The following is a 17,445-nucleotide window of genomic DNA, read 5'->3' as shown; positions in this document are numbered from 1 at the left end:
ATTTAATATATATTTCTGTGGCATTCTTTGTTATGTGGTGGTTGGGTTGAAAAGGGATACCGGATACAAGAGGATTGCCTTGATCTTGAGCAAAGAGGATTAGCCTCAGGAGGAAAAGTTCAATTTGGCCTCACTCCACACCGCCTTTATATTTTTCAGCCATCATCTCCTTCTCCATGCCAAACACAGTTTAAAAACACACATGGTCTCTGTCCTTTGTGTTCATTCGCTGGAAAATTAACTCCCCATTAAGAAACACACCTGCAGTGGCTTTATTCAGAGGCCAATACCTTATAGCTTTTAGCTCCCTGAAATACCTCCATTACTGCTTTTTGTGTTAAGGCCAAGAGTAATAACTATTTTAAGAATGTTCACTGTTAACTGTTAATAATACATTTCAAATGCAATTCTGAACATAATTATGTATTACAGGACACATAATTTTGTGGAATTGACATTTATAATAAAATATGCCCTTTGAGATGATGAATGACCAACTGAGGACCTTATTTTTCACTGAAAGTTACTTTTTCCCATGTCAGAAAGAACAGGTTGGTCCCCAAAGGGTTGATTACACATTAACTCTTAAAGTCCTGAAGTTGACAAATGTCTTCAATGAGCAGGCAATTAAGAGGCCGTGTTTATGTGGACATTTACTTCTGTTCTCAATTTAATGTCCAGTTTGTCCAACTGCTTTCCTCATTGGGGGCTTTTATTGCTTCATAACATGCATCATTCGGTCATGCAAACAATATTACAAATATCAAACAATTTTAAATGATTTAAATTTAGCAAACACTATTTTAAAGGTGCTGCAAACAGCCTTTAATGAATACAGACACTGTCATTTCTAAAAAATCAAGGCGAAACTGGCTGATGGACATTAACCTTTATATACGAGCCTTACCAAATGCTATACCATCTCTTCTGTCTGCACTTTATAGCACCATATATTGCATAATGAGGCTACTTAAATGTTATTCACTAAATCAAAAGAAACTTGTGAAGTTATGTTGCTGGAGTTTCCTGGTTATTAGCATTGCTAAATATCTGAAGCATAGAATCGTAAGACATTTATAAAAATAATTTTAACAGAAGATGGTCTTACCCTTTGAGAGTTTGCATCATAGCTAAGGCAAGGTAGGCGAAGAGAAATGACAACATGAATGAACATGTGGACTGTAATTTAAATACAAATAACAAAGCAAGCTAGTTGCAGTGAGTTGGTATTAGAGAAGAGGGATTCTCACAGCTTACAGATGGAAAATTTCACAGCCTCTAACCTTTTAGAGCTCAGTGCATCAGAAAGGAAAGTATCACCCTGTTAGTAGTTTAGATCACTAAATAGCCGGCCCCATTTTAAATAGCCGGCCCCATTTTATTTTCTCTCTAAATTAGTTATGAATTACAATGTAGTGATTATTAGTTTCTTTATTATTTCATTATTTTCTTAATGTAACTCAAAGTGGGAAACTAAAAAGGAAAAAGTTTCGTGCAGAAAAACAGCATGGGCAAGGCCAGTGTGGCTCAGTGGTTGAGCATCGACCCATGAACCAGGAGGTCAAGGTTAGATTCCGGTCAGGGCACATGTCCGGGTTGTGGGCTTGATCCCCAGAGGGCCTTATGAGAGGCAGCTGATCCATGATTTTCTCTCATCATTGATGTTTCTATCCCTCTCTCCCTCTCCCTTCCTCTCTCTGAAATCAATCAAGACATATTTTAAAAAGAAAAAAAAAAAAAAGAAAAACAGCATGTAATGTGATTTTAGGAAGAAATTCTGCATCAATATGGGTAAGTGGAATAATTTTGGCCAAACTTAACATTAACTTTGATTCCTCATTTGCAAATTGGCAGCAGCAAAGTTAAAATGTGTATAGCACTAAGGTACGGTTTTCGTAATATTCATGTTTTGATTTTCATTTGATCACTTGTTTTACTGAAGTATATCAGAAGGCTCAGGAACACTGTATTTCCTAGTAACTTCCTTTCACAAATCCAAGATGGACTGCAGGGAGCCACGGATTATACAATACTTTGTGGTACTGTAGTTATCACAGTCTCACCAATATCCACAAATTTAGTTTGAGCTAAGCACTCTCTTTTTTGGTTATAACACAAGCACCAGTTGCTGAGTGGGAAAAAACAACGCAGACAGGCTGTGCTGAAGGATGGCAAACTAACTGATGGGTGTTAAGTTCAAGAAGACAAGGTCAAGCCACCTGAAGGTAAACACAGAGGCGTGGAATTGATGACAGACACTGCATGCAATGGCTGTATTGGCTAAATCAAGGCTTCATTATATCTAGACGTAGACACATACCTAAAATACTAATAATATGATTATTAATAACATGGTCTTTACCAGATAGTGGGGAAATAACTACATTCTGGACATATACACTTATTTTTCCTACTTAATATAGCCAGGCATGCTGTATTCAGTGATTCTGTATACAACTCAGTGGAACGCTAGCAGAAGATACTGACACATGGTCATGAAAGAGATTTCACTGTCAGGTCCTTATATAAAAATGACTAGGGCTAAAGGCTGTGGTATTCTCCATGACAGTAATCTTAGCAGCCTTCTAAAGACATTTTCAAATTCCATGAAAATTATCTAAGCTAAGAAGATACTGCTTTAAAAATAAAGGAAATGTTGTTCAAAGAAATACACCTTAAGATCATATTTGCCCTTCATGTCACCCTATGGCACATTCCAAATCTTCAAAAGGCATAATCAAATTACTTTGGCATGGCCTTTCACCTGAATTAGTCCTAGTGTGTTTCATGATTTATGTACCATCCTCTTTGTGTTCCTTCAAATATAATAATTGTTTCCCAGTAACAAGCCTTTGTGAAATTTAGAATATCAGTGCTTGAAACAAAATGGGGAAGTGAAATCAACCTCTTCTCCCTGTGATCAAAAGCAGTGAAGAGATGAAAAAAGGACAGTGTAAACCTATCCCTTCCATTTATGTGGCCTTGTATCATTTTCCTTCTATGAACTGTTGAAGAGAAATGTGTATTCAACTCTCAATTCTTCAGGGACACATATTCCAGATTGTGTATGACACATGGCTTTTCATACCCATTATATAACCCAGGAGTAGGCGGGAGAAAGAAAAGGAAGAATAAACCTTGTGCATAATAGGCACTTGATAAATATTGTTTGTATGAATTAATAAAATAGTAAGCTTGATCATTTATTTAGTAATGTTGATAAGTTATTCTGACATTTCAGTACAAGGATACAGTGGGAGTAGAATTGAAACCATCTGCACACAAAGACCTTTGGGAATTAACTGTAAATAAAATATGTTTAGAAATAAATCCCTCTGTCTTACTGACATTGACAATAGATAGCTGATTGTGTACAAAAGTCCATTAACTAATCTTACACTTGAGAAATACATTATTGTGTAAGTGTAAAGAGTTAGGTACAGACACTGAAAGACTTCAAATTCCAGGACAGTAGCTTATTTAGTACTGTATACATCTTCTCAGTCAGAAGTGAAGTGGAACTGTTAAAATCTTACCCTTAATTATAGGACGAATTTTTAATTGCATATTGACTCTGTATATCTATTTGTTGAACATATAATTTAAAATACATAATTCTCCTGTGAGAAGGATTTCTTTAAATTTCATTGCAATAACTTCTACTTTCGTAAAAAAATTTAAAGTTTCCCAGTTCCTCTGGTGTGGTCTATTGACCATTAAGTAATACAGTATTCACAAAAATTAGTTTCCAAATTTTAGGCTCTCTTGACTTGACATATAATCTCACACAGTAAAATATAAATTATGTTTGCAGAATCTCAGTATACTGATTACCAATGGTACAGGAAGTAGCCTATCTCTTTGAATTTAATTGGTGAAACAAGAATTGATATAAAACTCAAATTTATCATCACATTGTTACATGTTCAAACATATACTCAGAGTCATGGGTCAACATGGAATAAAATACCTTCTTAAAAATAATATTGCCATTTGCAAAAATAATATTCAAAACTTAATGAATAGGAATACATGCAATGAAAAATCCAAAAATGAAATTAAAGAAAATTTTTCATTTATAATATCATCAAAAAGAATGAAAAACTTAGGGACAGAGCCCTGGCCAGGTGGCTCAGTTGGTTAGAGTGTTGTCCTGTACACCAAAAAGTGGTCGGTTCGATTCCTGGTCAGGGCACATATCTAGGTTGCAGGTTTGATCCCCAGTTGAGGTGTGCCTGGGAACCAATCGAAATTTCTCTCGTTTATTGATGTTTATTTCTCTCTTTCTCTCTCCTTACTCTCTCTCTCTCTAAAAAAAAAAAAAAAAAAAAAAAATCAATGAAAACATTTCCTTGAGTAAGAATTAAAAAGCAAAACCAAAAACCACTTAGGGACACATTTAACAAAAGAAGTTACAAGACTTACACTGAGAAATATGAAACATCATTGAAAGAAATTAAAGAAGACCTAAATAAATGGAAAGACATCCATGTTCATGGATCAACAAATTTCACTATTGTTAAGATGGCAGTATTTCCTACACTGATCTATATATTGAATATAATCCCAATCAAAATTCCAACTCTCACTTTTGCAGGAATGCACAAGTTGAGCTAAAATTTATATGGAAATGCAAGAGACCTAGAAAAACTAAAAGAATTGTAAAAAAATGCTGAAGGTCTCACACTTTCTGATTTCAAAACTTATTACAAAGCTACAGTAATTCAGACAGGTGCTACTGACGTTAGGATATATACATATATAGAGAGAGAGAGATCAGTGGAACAGAATTGAGAGTCAAGGAATAAAACATCACATTTATGATCAATTGATTTTCCTAACAAGGGCACCAAGACAATTCAATGGAGGAAAGAATAGTCTTTTCAACAAGCGGCACTGGACAACTGGATATCCACAAGCAAAAAAGTGAAATTGAATCACTCCCTCACACTATGCACAAAAATTAACTCAAAATAGACCAAATATCTAAATTTAAGGAGTAAACCTATAAAATTGTCAGGTGAAAACGTAGGCATAATCTTTGTGACACTGGATGTGGCAATAGTTTCGTAGATATGACATCAAAAGCATATATGACAAAGAAAAAAATAGATAAATATGACTTCATCAAAATTAAAAACTTTTGTGCTTGAAAGGACACCATCAAGAAAATGAGAGACCGCCTTTTTTCTCCCACACAATGGGAGAACATTTTTGTAAATCATACATCAGATAAGAGACTTGTATACTTTAAGAAGCCAAACCTATTGAAAAATGGGCAAAGAATCTGCATAGCCATTTCTCCAAAGAAGACATACAAATGGCCAACAAGTACAGAAAAATAAACTTAATATCATTAGTTGTCAAGGGCATGCAAATTAAATGCACTATGAGATACCACTTCACACCCACTAGGCTAAAATAAAAACCAAAGACAATAAGAAGTGTTGACAAGGATGTACAGAAACGGTCACCTTCATTCACTACTAGTGGGAACATAGAATGTTGCAACTTCTTTGGAAAACAGTTTGGCAGTTCTTTAAAAAATTAAACATAGAATTACCATATGACCTAGCCATTCCACACTTCAGTATATACTGAAGATAACTGAAAACAGATGTTCCAACAAAAACTTTTAAATAAGTATTCATAGCAGCATTATTCATAATACATCAAAAAAGTGAAAATTCACAAAAGATCTATCAACTGATGAATGGAGAAACAAAAGGTGGTATACCCATACAATGAAATAGGATGCAGTCATAAAAAGGAATGAAGTACTGACACATGCTACAACATGGACAAACCTTGAAAACATGCATAGTGAAAGAATCCAGACACAAATGGCTACACATTGTATGAAATATACAAATTAGCAAATATACAGAAACATAAAGGAGACTGGTGGTTGCCAGGGGCTGGGGAGAGGTGAGGATATGGAATGACTGCCAAAGACTATGAGGTTTCTTTCTGGTATGATGAAAATGTTCCAGAATTAAATAATGGTGATAGCTACACAACTCTGAATATACTAAGAATCAATGAATCATACACTTTAAATTGGTGAATTATATGGTATGTAAAATTACATCTCAACAAAGATGTTACAAAAAATATGGTTAGAAGTTATAAATTGGCATGTAGAGCCCACACACATATACACACACACACTTTCATACACTGTCACAAGAGTGCCGGTGTGTTTCCAAGTGTTTTCAGAAGGTCACTTGTTACCCAGAAGCTGAACTGTGTCCTGGCCAGTCTTTTTAGAACGTGTAATTGGTAGTACACAGCAGTGATGCTTATTTTCTATATTTTTATACAATGTTAGATATTTGTTTTATGTAAGTTATTATAATCAAATCATTCTGGACTTTGGGATGGTGGCAGGACAACTGGTCATAGATCAATAGATCATTTTACCTAGCTCCTTCTTTTGTATCTTAGAATGGGTCCCCAGAGGACAGGGCAGTCACATCTGTCTAAACTCTTGCCATTGACTTACTAGATATTTAATAAAGATAATATATTATGACCCACTTATACTGGAGTTGAGAGTAATGAAAAGGTTGTATATCATCTTGTGCCTGGGAAAGAGAGGTAGTCAGTTCTCATGGGTTGTCATATTGCTACAGCCTTTGAATTCTACCTTTTTGGAACCCAGAAAATCTTCAATAATATCAAATTAAAACTTCTCACAAACAAAATTCATTACAGACAGTAATAATAATAAGAGTAACAATAATCATAATAGATCATAGCACTTATTGAACCCTAATTGTGCCCTCTCTTGGAACCCCTACCTTCTGATTTTCAAAATATCAAAATGCCAGTTTCATACTCAGCATGCCATACAATTTAGTGTCCAAGTTTATGTCTGAGGCTCCTCCCTCCATTTCTCTCCTACCCAGGGACTCTGGTCCCTTCTTATGTCCTTTCTTACTGGCATCCTCAATGTCTCCCTTTCTATAGTTTTCTTATTCATTGTCTTCAAACAAGCACAAACCTCTCTTCTTTAAGAAAAATGGAAGGAAGGAAGGAAGGAAGGAAGGAAGGAAGGAAGGAAGGAAGGAAGGAAGGAAGGAAGGAAGGAAGGAAGGAAGGAAGGGAGGGAGGGAGGGAGGGAGGGAGGGAGGGAGGGAGGGAGGGAGGGAGGGGAAGGCCATTACCATCTGCACTTCACCCTTATACTCTATTATTCCATTCTCCTAAATATGTACTCTTTAAGGTCAGCTGGGGTGGGTTTTTCTTGTTTCCCAAGGCCCAGCTCAAACTACTTCTATGATAACAGTCATTTTTTCATCTTCTTTCCTTTAAGCCTCTTAGTCACCTAGCTATTTTATTTCTCTTTCTGTATGACAGTTACACAATATTTTGCATTGTGTGTGCACATACAGGCATGTTTCTTCCAGCTCTCCTATTTAATGGGAACTTTCTCAAGGGCAAAATCTATGTCTTCTGCTTCATTTGTTAACCTTCCAAAGTACTCAGTCCAGTAAAAATAGCTCCTTGACTAGTATAGCATTAAAAAGAATGGGCTTCTATGTTTCTGAATATTAAGATTCCCCCCCCCCCTTGATATTATTTTAATGAAGGGTCTGAGGTGAGGTGGTCAAAAATTATTTCTCTTATGATCCAAATTTTTACTTTTCTCTCTCTAAACCACTGGCTATGGGATGATGGTATCTGTGTATGGTTCTGGTCAGGATGCCTTCAGTAAGATATATAATAATGGAGACAGGAAAAGGCAACTACAATGACAAAGGGAAAATAGGAGTTACAAGGAGAGTACAGAAGGAAAACCAAAGGCTCTTAATATTAGAAAGGTGAAGGCAGAGAAAGAATGTGTGATTATTTTCTATGGGATTGTCAAAGCTGTACAAGGGGAAAATGCAGGCCTGGGCATTCAATCCTGGAACTGAAGGACTTTATTCTCAAATGTATAGTTTACATAGCGCAATCACCTTTGACTTCATGAAAAAGCTACTAAATGTTTGAAATTCCTCCAAAAGTAATCGAGGCTGAAAGATATAAATGGATACTCAACAGAACTAGACATATGAATGGCTGATAAATTTCTACAATGGCCTGGTTCTTCCAAAAAACTAAGATGTTATAAAGATGTTATGGTAAGCTCCCCCAGCTTCTGAAGGACTAATCCAGCAGGATAAATATGCCATTCTGCAGCGTGCCCCTTAGCGCCCTGTCAGATGCAGGCTACTGGGCTAGAGGGGCCACAGGACAGACACATTCCTTATGGCATCGCAGAAAAGGTGTGTATTAGTTAAAAAAATAAAAAGTAAAATGAGGATTAAAATGAAACAAGAATGAAACATTAAACATATATGACCAGGAACATTTAACATGAATTTTTTATACCGTAAATAAGTTTGCCTTTTAGCATAGTGAACCCTTTCCATAAATCTGTTTTAGAAGCAAGGTCTCCAGCATGCTTTAGAAAAGCTTTTGTTAAAACTGAAGTATATTGATAAAGTGATTTAATATAGTTGAAAACAAGCTGCAGTACTCTAGCTGGGCCCCCTGAAACCTTGTGTTAGGAAAACATCTATATAGCATTATAGGAGACATTTACTGTAATTTGCCATCAATGTTTAACAATAATAATGTTACACTCCCAACATTGTTGTCTTTGTTAGTGCTCTACTACTATTTTATTCATGTGGTTTGTTGTGCTTATATGAATTATTCCCAATTCTACCACAATGTCCTGGGCTCTAATATCCTTTAAGTAAAAGATACTGAAACTCTGGGTTGACTCGAAGGGTAGCTGAGTGCATTTTAATATCCACATCTCCTATGAGCCAATATTGGAGAACCACAGAATTAGACTGCAAGACATTGTTCTATCCAAGCTCACCATGATTAGCTGGGTGGGGCTGGTGCGGCTCTTGGTTTGTGGTGCAGTGCCATGAAACAAATGAATCTTTATCTACTGACTGGGTCTGTGAACTAAATATGAGTGAAACTAAGTAAGTTTAGAATTCAACCTCTTATTCAAGGTCCACAACTGTCATTGCATACATTGCTTGCACTGTAACTAGTTTGCAAGTTAAAAAAAAAAAAAGCCAAAAATTAAGCAACACGTGTGCACGCACCCCTCCTGTGATGAAAGGAGGTAATAAAAGGTACATTTTGTACGGTTGTTTAACTTTCAGTTCCTAAGGGTACTTGCATGTGTGTGTGCATGCATACGTGTGTGTGTGTGTGTGTGTGTGTGTTCTGCGTTAAGGAGGAGGAGGGTGCTTGCTGAACCTAGACCTTTGGTTTTGCAAATCAAAGATTTGCAAATACTCTTAGGGTAGGGATATGCATTTGGCTATATGCATTGAGATCTTTAATCAAGACAGCTGTTACTAAAACAATTGGCTTTGAGGAAAAAATGTTTTTCAAAAGAAAAGGCCCAAAGATGTGTGCTGAGCTAATAGTAAGAAGAGACTGGCTCCTAATCTAAGCTCTGCCTATAGTTAAGTCTATTATGCCAGGCAAGTCACTTAACCTTCTTATGTTTTCCTTTTCAACTGTAAAACAAGGCTAACAATTAGCTGCTACAGCATAAAACTGTTATGTGGATAAAAGCCATTAAAGTATTTTGAAATTGTAAATGCTCTCTAAGTACAGACTGTTATTGTTACATACATGTCAAAATCCAAATTTATAAGGCAGGAAACTGGGAATTAATTATTTGAATTACAACAGAATTCTCCACAAGTACTTTAAATGGCAAGTGTGGTTTACAAATTCTACAGACATGCAGTTCAAGCACTTTCCAGGAGTATACATACCCCTTTTGCAAAAATATGTCTACTTTTACTCAGAATAGCTAATTGTCCTTCCTTAACAGCAGATTTCGAATTCACTGACTCAATGCATACACTTTAGCAATGAGCTAGTCCTACTGAGTTTCACCCAGCATTTGTCAAAGCCTTAGCAACTGAGAAGAGAATGGAGAACAAAGAAATAAAAGGGGGCAGGGAGGGAAAAGTGTGGCAGGAATCTGCCCCTCCCCCCATTTCATCAAGAGAAATGTGGCTCTTATCTGTTTTATATTTGTAATTTCCCGGTAAGATGTAATTTGCAAAGTGTTTCATTGTCCCTCTATGCTGTCTCTTTTCAGCTCATGATAATCCTTATAACACAGAGGCAAATTTGGGGGTGACAAATTCTGCTCCCCTTCAGAGTGTCAGCCTGCAGACTGAAGGGTCCCAGGTTCTATTCTGGCCAGGGGCACATGCTTCAGTTGCAGGCTTGGCCCTGGTTGGGGCGCATGCAGGAGGTAGCCAGTAGATGTGTCTCTCTCACATCGATGTCTCCCTCCCTCTCTCTCTCTCTCCCTCCCTCCTTTCCTCCCTTCTACTCGCTCTGAAAAGCAATGGAAAAATATATCCTCAGGTGAGAATTAAAAAAAAAAAAAAAAGAATTATTTAGATCTGAGCTAAAATACAGAACTGAATATGCTCTAATGACAACTGTTGGGGGAGGAAGAAATTTTTCCTGACCCTTCTAGGTTCTTTTGGCTGGTCTAATAATTAAGTCTACATGAGACAAATTAACAAGAGAAAATAAAGAGATTTAATTAATTTGGTATGTATGGGAACCTACATGAGAGGTTCAGAGACAGAAGACAAAACAAGGTATATGACATTCCTTGCTAAGGGAGAGGTAGGATGCCCTGAAGCTTCAGAGGGGAGGAGGGTAATTTGCAGGATGACAAGAAGAGCAGATGTTCAGTAATTAGAAGTTTGCCCTGCCCTACAGATAGGTCATAAAAAGTTATTTCTGGTGATAACTCTTATTATGAGCAAGGCCCCAAATTTAAATTCTCTAAGGGAGAGGTAAAAGTTTCTCTTGAGGCTGCAGGGTCTCAATTGTCTTCAGCTCAAAATGATCCACATGTCCAACTGGCAGCTCTTGGGAAGGCCTGTCTGAAGCCCTTCACAACTATGTGATGACCTTCTGCTGTCTTGCACATTTAATTTTCCTCAAACAGCTAATTCATGATTTTCAGTGTGAATGGCAAGAAGCCCCCAGGCATATGATACGAAGTGGTGGTTCTTGTACTTGCAGATGATATAAAGGAATTGAATAGTAGGAGAGAAGGGAGAAAAAGTCCAAGACCAAGAGTACTGAGAACCCTTTCCTCTGCCACCTGTGACCCTTATACTACCCTCAAACCCTTTCAGCAGCAACAGTAAAATTGCTAGGAAAGGTCAGTCTGGGCTAGAAACAATATTTCTAAATAAAGCAAACTGCATCGTGAATTGAAAACTGAAACAAACCATAATGTTTTCCTAATCCCTATCATTAATTTTAACTAAGGCATAGACAAAAGCAAAGTTACTTTTTTAAAAGCAAACAAAAACAGAACAATACCCACGAATGATCACCCAAAGAAACTAAAAACACAAGTAATGAGTAGCAAACCCAAACAACTAGAAAATGAAATATTTTATTTGCAACTAGTGAACCAAAATAAAATTTTCTTACCACCCCTATAAAATTGTAAGCTTTCTGAGGGTAGGTTTTGGATCATTCATTCACTCATATGTTTATACAGGGTGTCCCCCCAAAATGTGTACACACTTTGAATAATAATAAAGGCAGTGTTATTAAAATCATGAAATTAAAATACATTTCATTTTCAGAATTGAGCTATTGGCTGTTAAACTGTGTATACATTTTCTTGGGACACCCTGTATATGATCTAAAAATATTTAGCATAGTGCTAGCTATACATTTTGTTTTCAATTTTTACTTTTTGAATTGAACGTGGCCCAAGTCCCTCTGTACTGAACCCTATTTCAAGAGAAATTATAATACAAACTTCCATCTATTTTCAATGCTTATATATTAATACTAAGATCATTCAACGTGAATAAGGTGTTGGGAGAGCTGGTACTGTGGCATTTATTGTAAATGAGTCAGGCAGTTCAAGCTTATGTGGTTTAAATTTAACAATTCAGTACTCAAAGTGCTCTTTTCTTTTCTTCAACCAGGAAGAATTCATGTCCCCTAACTAGAAAAAATTCATGTTTTCACACTTTGACATAAACATTCACCCTTATATTAAGCATAAGAGGCTTTTTCTTATTATAAACAGAAGAAATTTCCATATACCCTTTGTAAAATGTTATATATAAATGCTGGGCTTGGACACCGAGAACTTAATCAAAATCCCATGTTGCTTCAGGGTAGTTATATGTGAAATGCAATTTCCATTGTATTGAAATCTCCATCCAGTAAATATTTATCTATTTTCAAAATTGCCAACATATTTGAAAAGTTTAATTGGTTTATACTCAAGGCACTAGAGAAAGGAAAATCCGCTTTCAGAAGCCATTTACATGTATTTATTCTGTTCACGTGGAAGACTTCTTTCAAGTGATCAAGAATTTTAATGTGAAGTGAGCCTGTCCCAGATTTGGCTCTAATGACCAAATTAAAAGAGAAGTAATCAATAATCAATGCATCACTTTGATCACTGTACCTTTTTTCTCTGATTTATCGGAAACTTTTCCTCCAATTGGAGAGTAAGTGGTATCCACGGATTCGGTCCCTCTGTTCCCTTTGCTAACTCCGTTTTCATAGAGCTGTCCTTCAACCGGTTGCAACTGCCAAGTCAGGCCGAACAAATGCACTGCTGCAAGAAAACAAGCCATATGTGAATTTACTCCAGACTCGCTGCACAGGTCTCTAAACCGACTGTCCCTTTGCACCCAAAAACATTGTGATCAGTGTTCTTATAGTTAGTCCAAGCAACTTGGATTACGTAACTGCATCATACCTGTAGCCACTTTTCTAAGTAGCTGTTAAGATTTTTGAGGATTAGAACTTGGAGTACGAATTAAACAACTACAATGGGATTGGACCCCGCTACTCAGTGCAGTGACCCCTTCCTTTTACATTTCCCTTAGTGGCATGCCTCTGGTTTGCATATGGAAACTGCAGAGTGATGGTGGACAGGCTATTGCGAGAATATGGGAGACCTGCACTATGCCTCGGATTCAATTTAGTTCACCTAATACTTCCTGAGTGCCTAGAAACACAAGGTCTTATGATAGCTGCTGCAGATGTTAAAATCTAGATGCCTATTAAGGTAGGAGTTGGAAGCAATACAAGTATAAAAGAGCTATAATATAATGCGAAATAACTGACATGATACAAGTTCAAATTGCTATCAGAGGATTTAAAAATACTCAGTGTTGATCAGTGTGCAGGAAAAGGGTACTCTCATACACTCTTGATGAGAGCATTTTATTTTTTTATTTTTTGGTTAATCTCCACCCAAGGATATTTTTCCAATGTTAGAGAGAGTGGAAGGGAGAGAGGGAGGGGAGGGGAAAGAGAGAGAGAGAGAGAGGGAGAGAGAGAGGGAGAGAGAGAGAGAGGCTTCGATGTGAGAGAGACACGACTGGTTGCCTCTCACACGCACCCCAACTGGGTCCAGGGATAGAACCTGCAACCCAGATCCATGTCCTTGATCGGGAATTGAACTCACAACCCTTCAGTGTGTGGGGCCATGCTCTAACCACTGAGCAACAATGGCCAAGTCTTGATGAGAGTATTTTTTAAAAACCACCTTCTGGGAAGGCAATGTGGTACCAGTTTAAAAAAAAAATCTTAAAAACTTGGCTTACTCTTCTACCCAACAATTCAATTTCTATGAATTAACTATGAGTGTGTATCAAACTACAAAGCTATTCATTGTACTATTTAAAACTAATACCAAGTTTGATCAATCTAAATATTCATAAAAAAGAGATTAATTAAATAACTGGTGATGTTATAAATAATACAAGATTACATGGCTAGTAAATCATGTTGCAAAAGACTACATATTGGCATGGTAAATATTTATAATGCATCAAATGAAATCATCAGGCTACTAAACAGTATGAATAGTACAATCTATATCGTGTATGTGTGTGTGTGTGTGTGTGTAAATGTGTTGATGTCTGGAAGAAAGGGCTGGGAGGTTGTACTGCATCATGATAACAGCATGGAGGGCTGATGGAGGGTTTTAATTTTCTTCTTTATGATTTCTGTATTGTCTGTTTTTTTTTTTCTTCAGTGAATATGTGTGATGTTTGCCATATGGGGGAAAAGAAATTTTTGTTTTTAAAAGAAATGGATTAAAAGAACAATAGATTAAAATTGGCTGTGCCAATCAGAGATGATATAATGATGGACCTTGAAGGATGTGTAGGTGACAGCAGCGGGTGGGGCAAAGGGGCAGTTTGTACACAAAATGATTTTGTAAAGCACCACATGTCTTTGAGGCAAAGGAAGTTGCTGCGGTTTGGTCCAAGTTAGCTATGTGTAGTTGGTAGTGGAAGTTAAGGCTGGAAGGGTAGGTTAGGGCTGAATTGTGGAGGGCACTGAATGCCACACTTAGATACTAGGATTCGATTTACTAGGAAACGGGCAGGCATTGCTATTTGAACAGATGAGTGATATAATCAGTTTACGTTAGGAAGATTAATTTGATAGCAATGGGGAGCACTGATGGTTTCTAGGCAAATAAATGATATCATCAGAGCACCATTTGTAGAAAGATAAATCCCGTAGTAGTGGGGAGAAGAATGAATGGGAGGCCTAAAGATTTGATAAGAACACAAATTGGGAAGGCATTACAATAATCTAGGTGAGAAATGAGTGTCTCAAGTAGAGCAACAGCCGTGCGAATGCAAAGAAGGAGATTCCTTAAGGAGAAATTGCATGAATGTTATCTCAGCATTTGGCAACAAGCTCTGCGTCCGTGTTTGTATGTGGATGTTCCTGCATGCTCATGCTTATGTGTAGGTGTGGGAGGGGGCATAGGAAAACGTGAGGGGAAGGGAGAAATTCGAACTGGTTAAGGCTTTGAGCCTGAGTAACTGAAAGTACGGTGGAAGCATTCATAGATTTAGGATGGGGTGATGGGAGGAATACAATGAATTCATCTTTGGAGATGCTGGGTTCCAGGGATTGATGGTCAACACAGGTTTGGAGGTCTGAAGTTCTGGAGAAATATTAAGGCTAGAAGAAGACTGCAGATTCATATACACACAGAGGGAGCAGCTGAAGTTGCTGGAGTGAATGAAGTAGCTGAGGGAAGAGAGGCCTAGGAGGCAATAGTGCCTAGGATGGAAGTTGGGGAAATCTTTCTATCTGTTTTCTCATTGCAATTTTCAACATCAACCAAATCTTACCAAAAGGGGGAAAAAAAAGTGCATCTGTTCATAAGCCATCTCATATTTTTCTTTATGTGCTTAGGCAGAATGAAAGGTGCTAATTTGTATGTCTACCACTCATCTATGATACATGAATTAGCGACTGAGAACAGGAAAGCCAGCCAGAAAGCCTATTTAAAAATCATTCATCCACTTGGAGTTGGAGCTAAAGATATTTCTAATACCCACCTTCTAATTTATCTTTTAAAATTTAAGCATTTAATTGGTTTATACTCTTTTCTTTGGATGAAGGCCAGTGCTGCCTGATGAATTTCTGCTGCAATTACTGGAAACAAGTGAAACTCAAATCATAGTGGTTCTAAGTGAGGCACAGTACGGCATGCTAATAAAGCTGTGTTAGTGACATCTCAGATTATCTTGCCAAAAGATGCAAAGTATGGTTGGTTTAACATACCTGCTCCATTTAAAGCTGTTTATCAGTTTTATAGAAAATCTGGTCTATTCTGCCCCACAAATACTTTCAATACGATGTATATTAAACACGATAGTGAGAATGTGTTTGGTTCCTTTGGTTCAGTTGCTTTTGTGAATTAGATGAGCCATGAGGAACAAAAGGCACAGCAGTTCTCATTCTGAAGATCAAGGGGGCTATTTTATATACTTTACTTAAGTAAAGCCAGTTTCCTGAGGGCTCTCAAAAGTGAGACAGAAAATGCATGGCTGAGAATCACTTCAAAATAATAAGGTAAAGATTAATTTTTCACCATCAAATGAAATGAACTGCTTCCAGCCAATCAAGGCACAGAGGTACGGGCACATTGAGCAGAGCACCCTTTGAGGGTGCTGAAGCTTTGTCATTTTTCGAGTTTACTATGTCTTTTTCAGACAACAAGCTGCCTGTAATGTCTATTTGTATGCCTAAAGAAGGTTACCTTACTTGCTGCAGGCTATGGCTATGACGGCAGGCTACTGGACTTTTCTCTCCTCCTAACTGAACTTGTGACAGGAAGGAAAACGCTGCACTTCTGTGCAGGGTAAACCGAGCGAACTAAACAACTCGTGTTTGAGCCCTATAAGAAGAACATAATATTTTGCTCACACGGAGACCAATGAATAAAACTATGTTGACATATGTGACATACCGACACACCACTAGAAAGATATGGCGGGGTCCCGGAGTCGCGGGGTGGCGGGCCGTGCGGGGCCGCGGGCCGGCGTGAGGCGCTGCGGGGCGGCGGGAGGCCCGCGCGGAGGCCTCGGTGTCGTCGGCCTCGGGGCGGCCCTGCGGAGCGCGGGGCCCGAGCCACCGGCCGCCTCGGACTTTCCCGTCACGGCGCTTCGCGGGGCTCCCACCGCTGCGGGCCCGGGGTGGGCCAGCGGAGGGGCGGAGGAGGCAGAGAGAAGATGGCGCGGGTCTGGGAGACGCAGCGCGCGTCTCTGGAGGGCAGAGCGCCCTGTGGGGCCACGCGCGCGGGGGACGTGCCCGGAGCTCTGCGTGGCTGAGAGAAGTGAGCGCGGGGCGGGCGGGGAGAGCGAGGGGTGGGGGCGGGGAGGACGGGGCGCGGAGGATGAGAGCGAGGGTTGGGGGCGGGGAGGACAGGGCGCATTGGGGGCGGGGAGGATGAGAGCGAGGGTTGGGGGCGGGGAGGACGGGGCGCATTAGGGGCGGGGAGGATGAGAGCGAGGGTTGGGGGCGGGGAGGACGGGGCGCATTGGGGGCGGGGAGGATGAGAGCGAGGGTTGGGGGCGGGGAGGACGGGGCGCATTAGGGGCGGGGAGGATGAGAGGTGGGGGCGGGGAGGATGAGAGAGGTAGGGGGCGGGGAGGATGAGGAGAGCAAGGAGGCCGGATAAGAGCAAGGGGGCGGGGAGGATGAGGGGTGGGGGCAGGGAGGATGAGGAGAGCGAGGAGGCCGGGAGGATGAGAGCAAGGGGGCGGGGAGGATGAGAGCGAGGGTTGGGGGCGGGGAGGACGGGGCGCATTGGGGGCGGGGAGGATGAGAGCGAGGGTTGGGGGCAGGGAGGACGCGGCGCATTGGGGGCGGGGAGGATGAGAGAGGTGCGGGGCAGGGAGGATGAGACGTGGGGGCGGGGAGGACGAGAGAGGTAGGGGGCGGGGAGGATGAGAGAGGTGGAGGCAGGGAGGATGAGAGGTGGGGGGCAGGGAGGATGAGGAGAGCAAGGAGGCCGGATGAGAGCAAGGGGGCGGGGAGGATGAGGGGTGGGGGCAGGGAGCACAGGGCGCATTGGGGGCG

At 39.5% G+C, this 17,445-nt stretch overlaps 1 protein-coding gene across 1 annotated transcript in view; it reads right to left on the bottom strand.

Annotated features, from left to right (window-relative positions):
* The window catches only part of TENM1 (teneurin transmembrane protein 1), a 711,536-nt gene that overhangs the window by 248,284 nt on the left and 445,807 nt on the right, over window positions 1–17,445 (bottom strand). Inside the window, exon 9 of the mRNA XM_081125839.1 lies at window positions 12,506–12,658. Coding sequence (XP_080981965.1) covers window positions 12,506–12,658 — 153 coding nt within the window. The remainder of the gene's footprint in view (window positions 1–12,505; window positions 12,659–17,445) is intronic.

The sequence above is a fragment of the Miniopterus schreibersii genome (genome assembly GCF_964146895.1).
Source record: "Miniopterus schreibersii genome assembly, chromosome: X".
NCBI classification, from domain to species: Eukaryota; Metazoa; Chordata; class Mammalia; order Chiroptera; family Miniopteridae; genus Miniopterus; species Miniopterus schreibersii.
The sequence above is the reverse complement of the archived record's forward strand: the minus strand, read 5'-3'. Positions and strand labels throughout refer to the sequence as shown.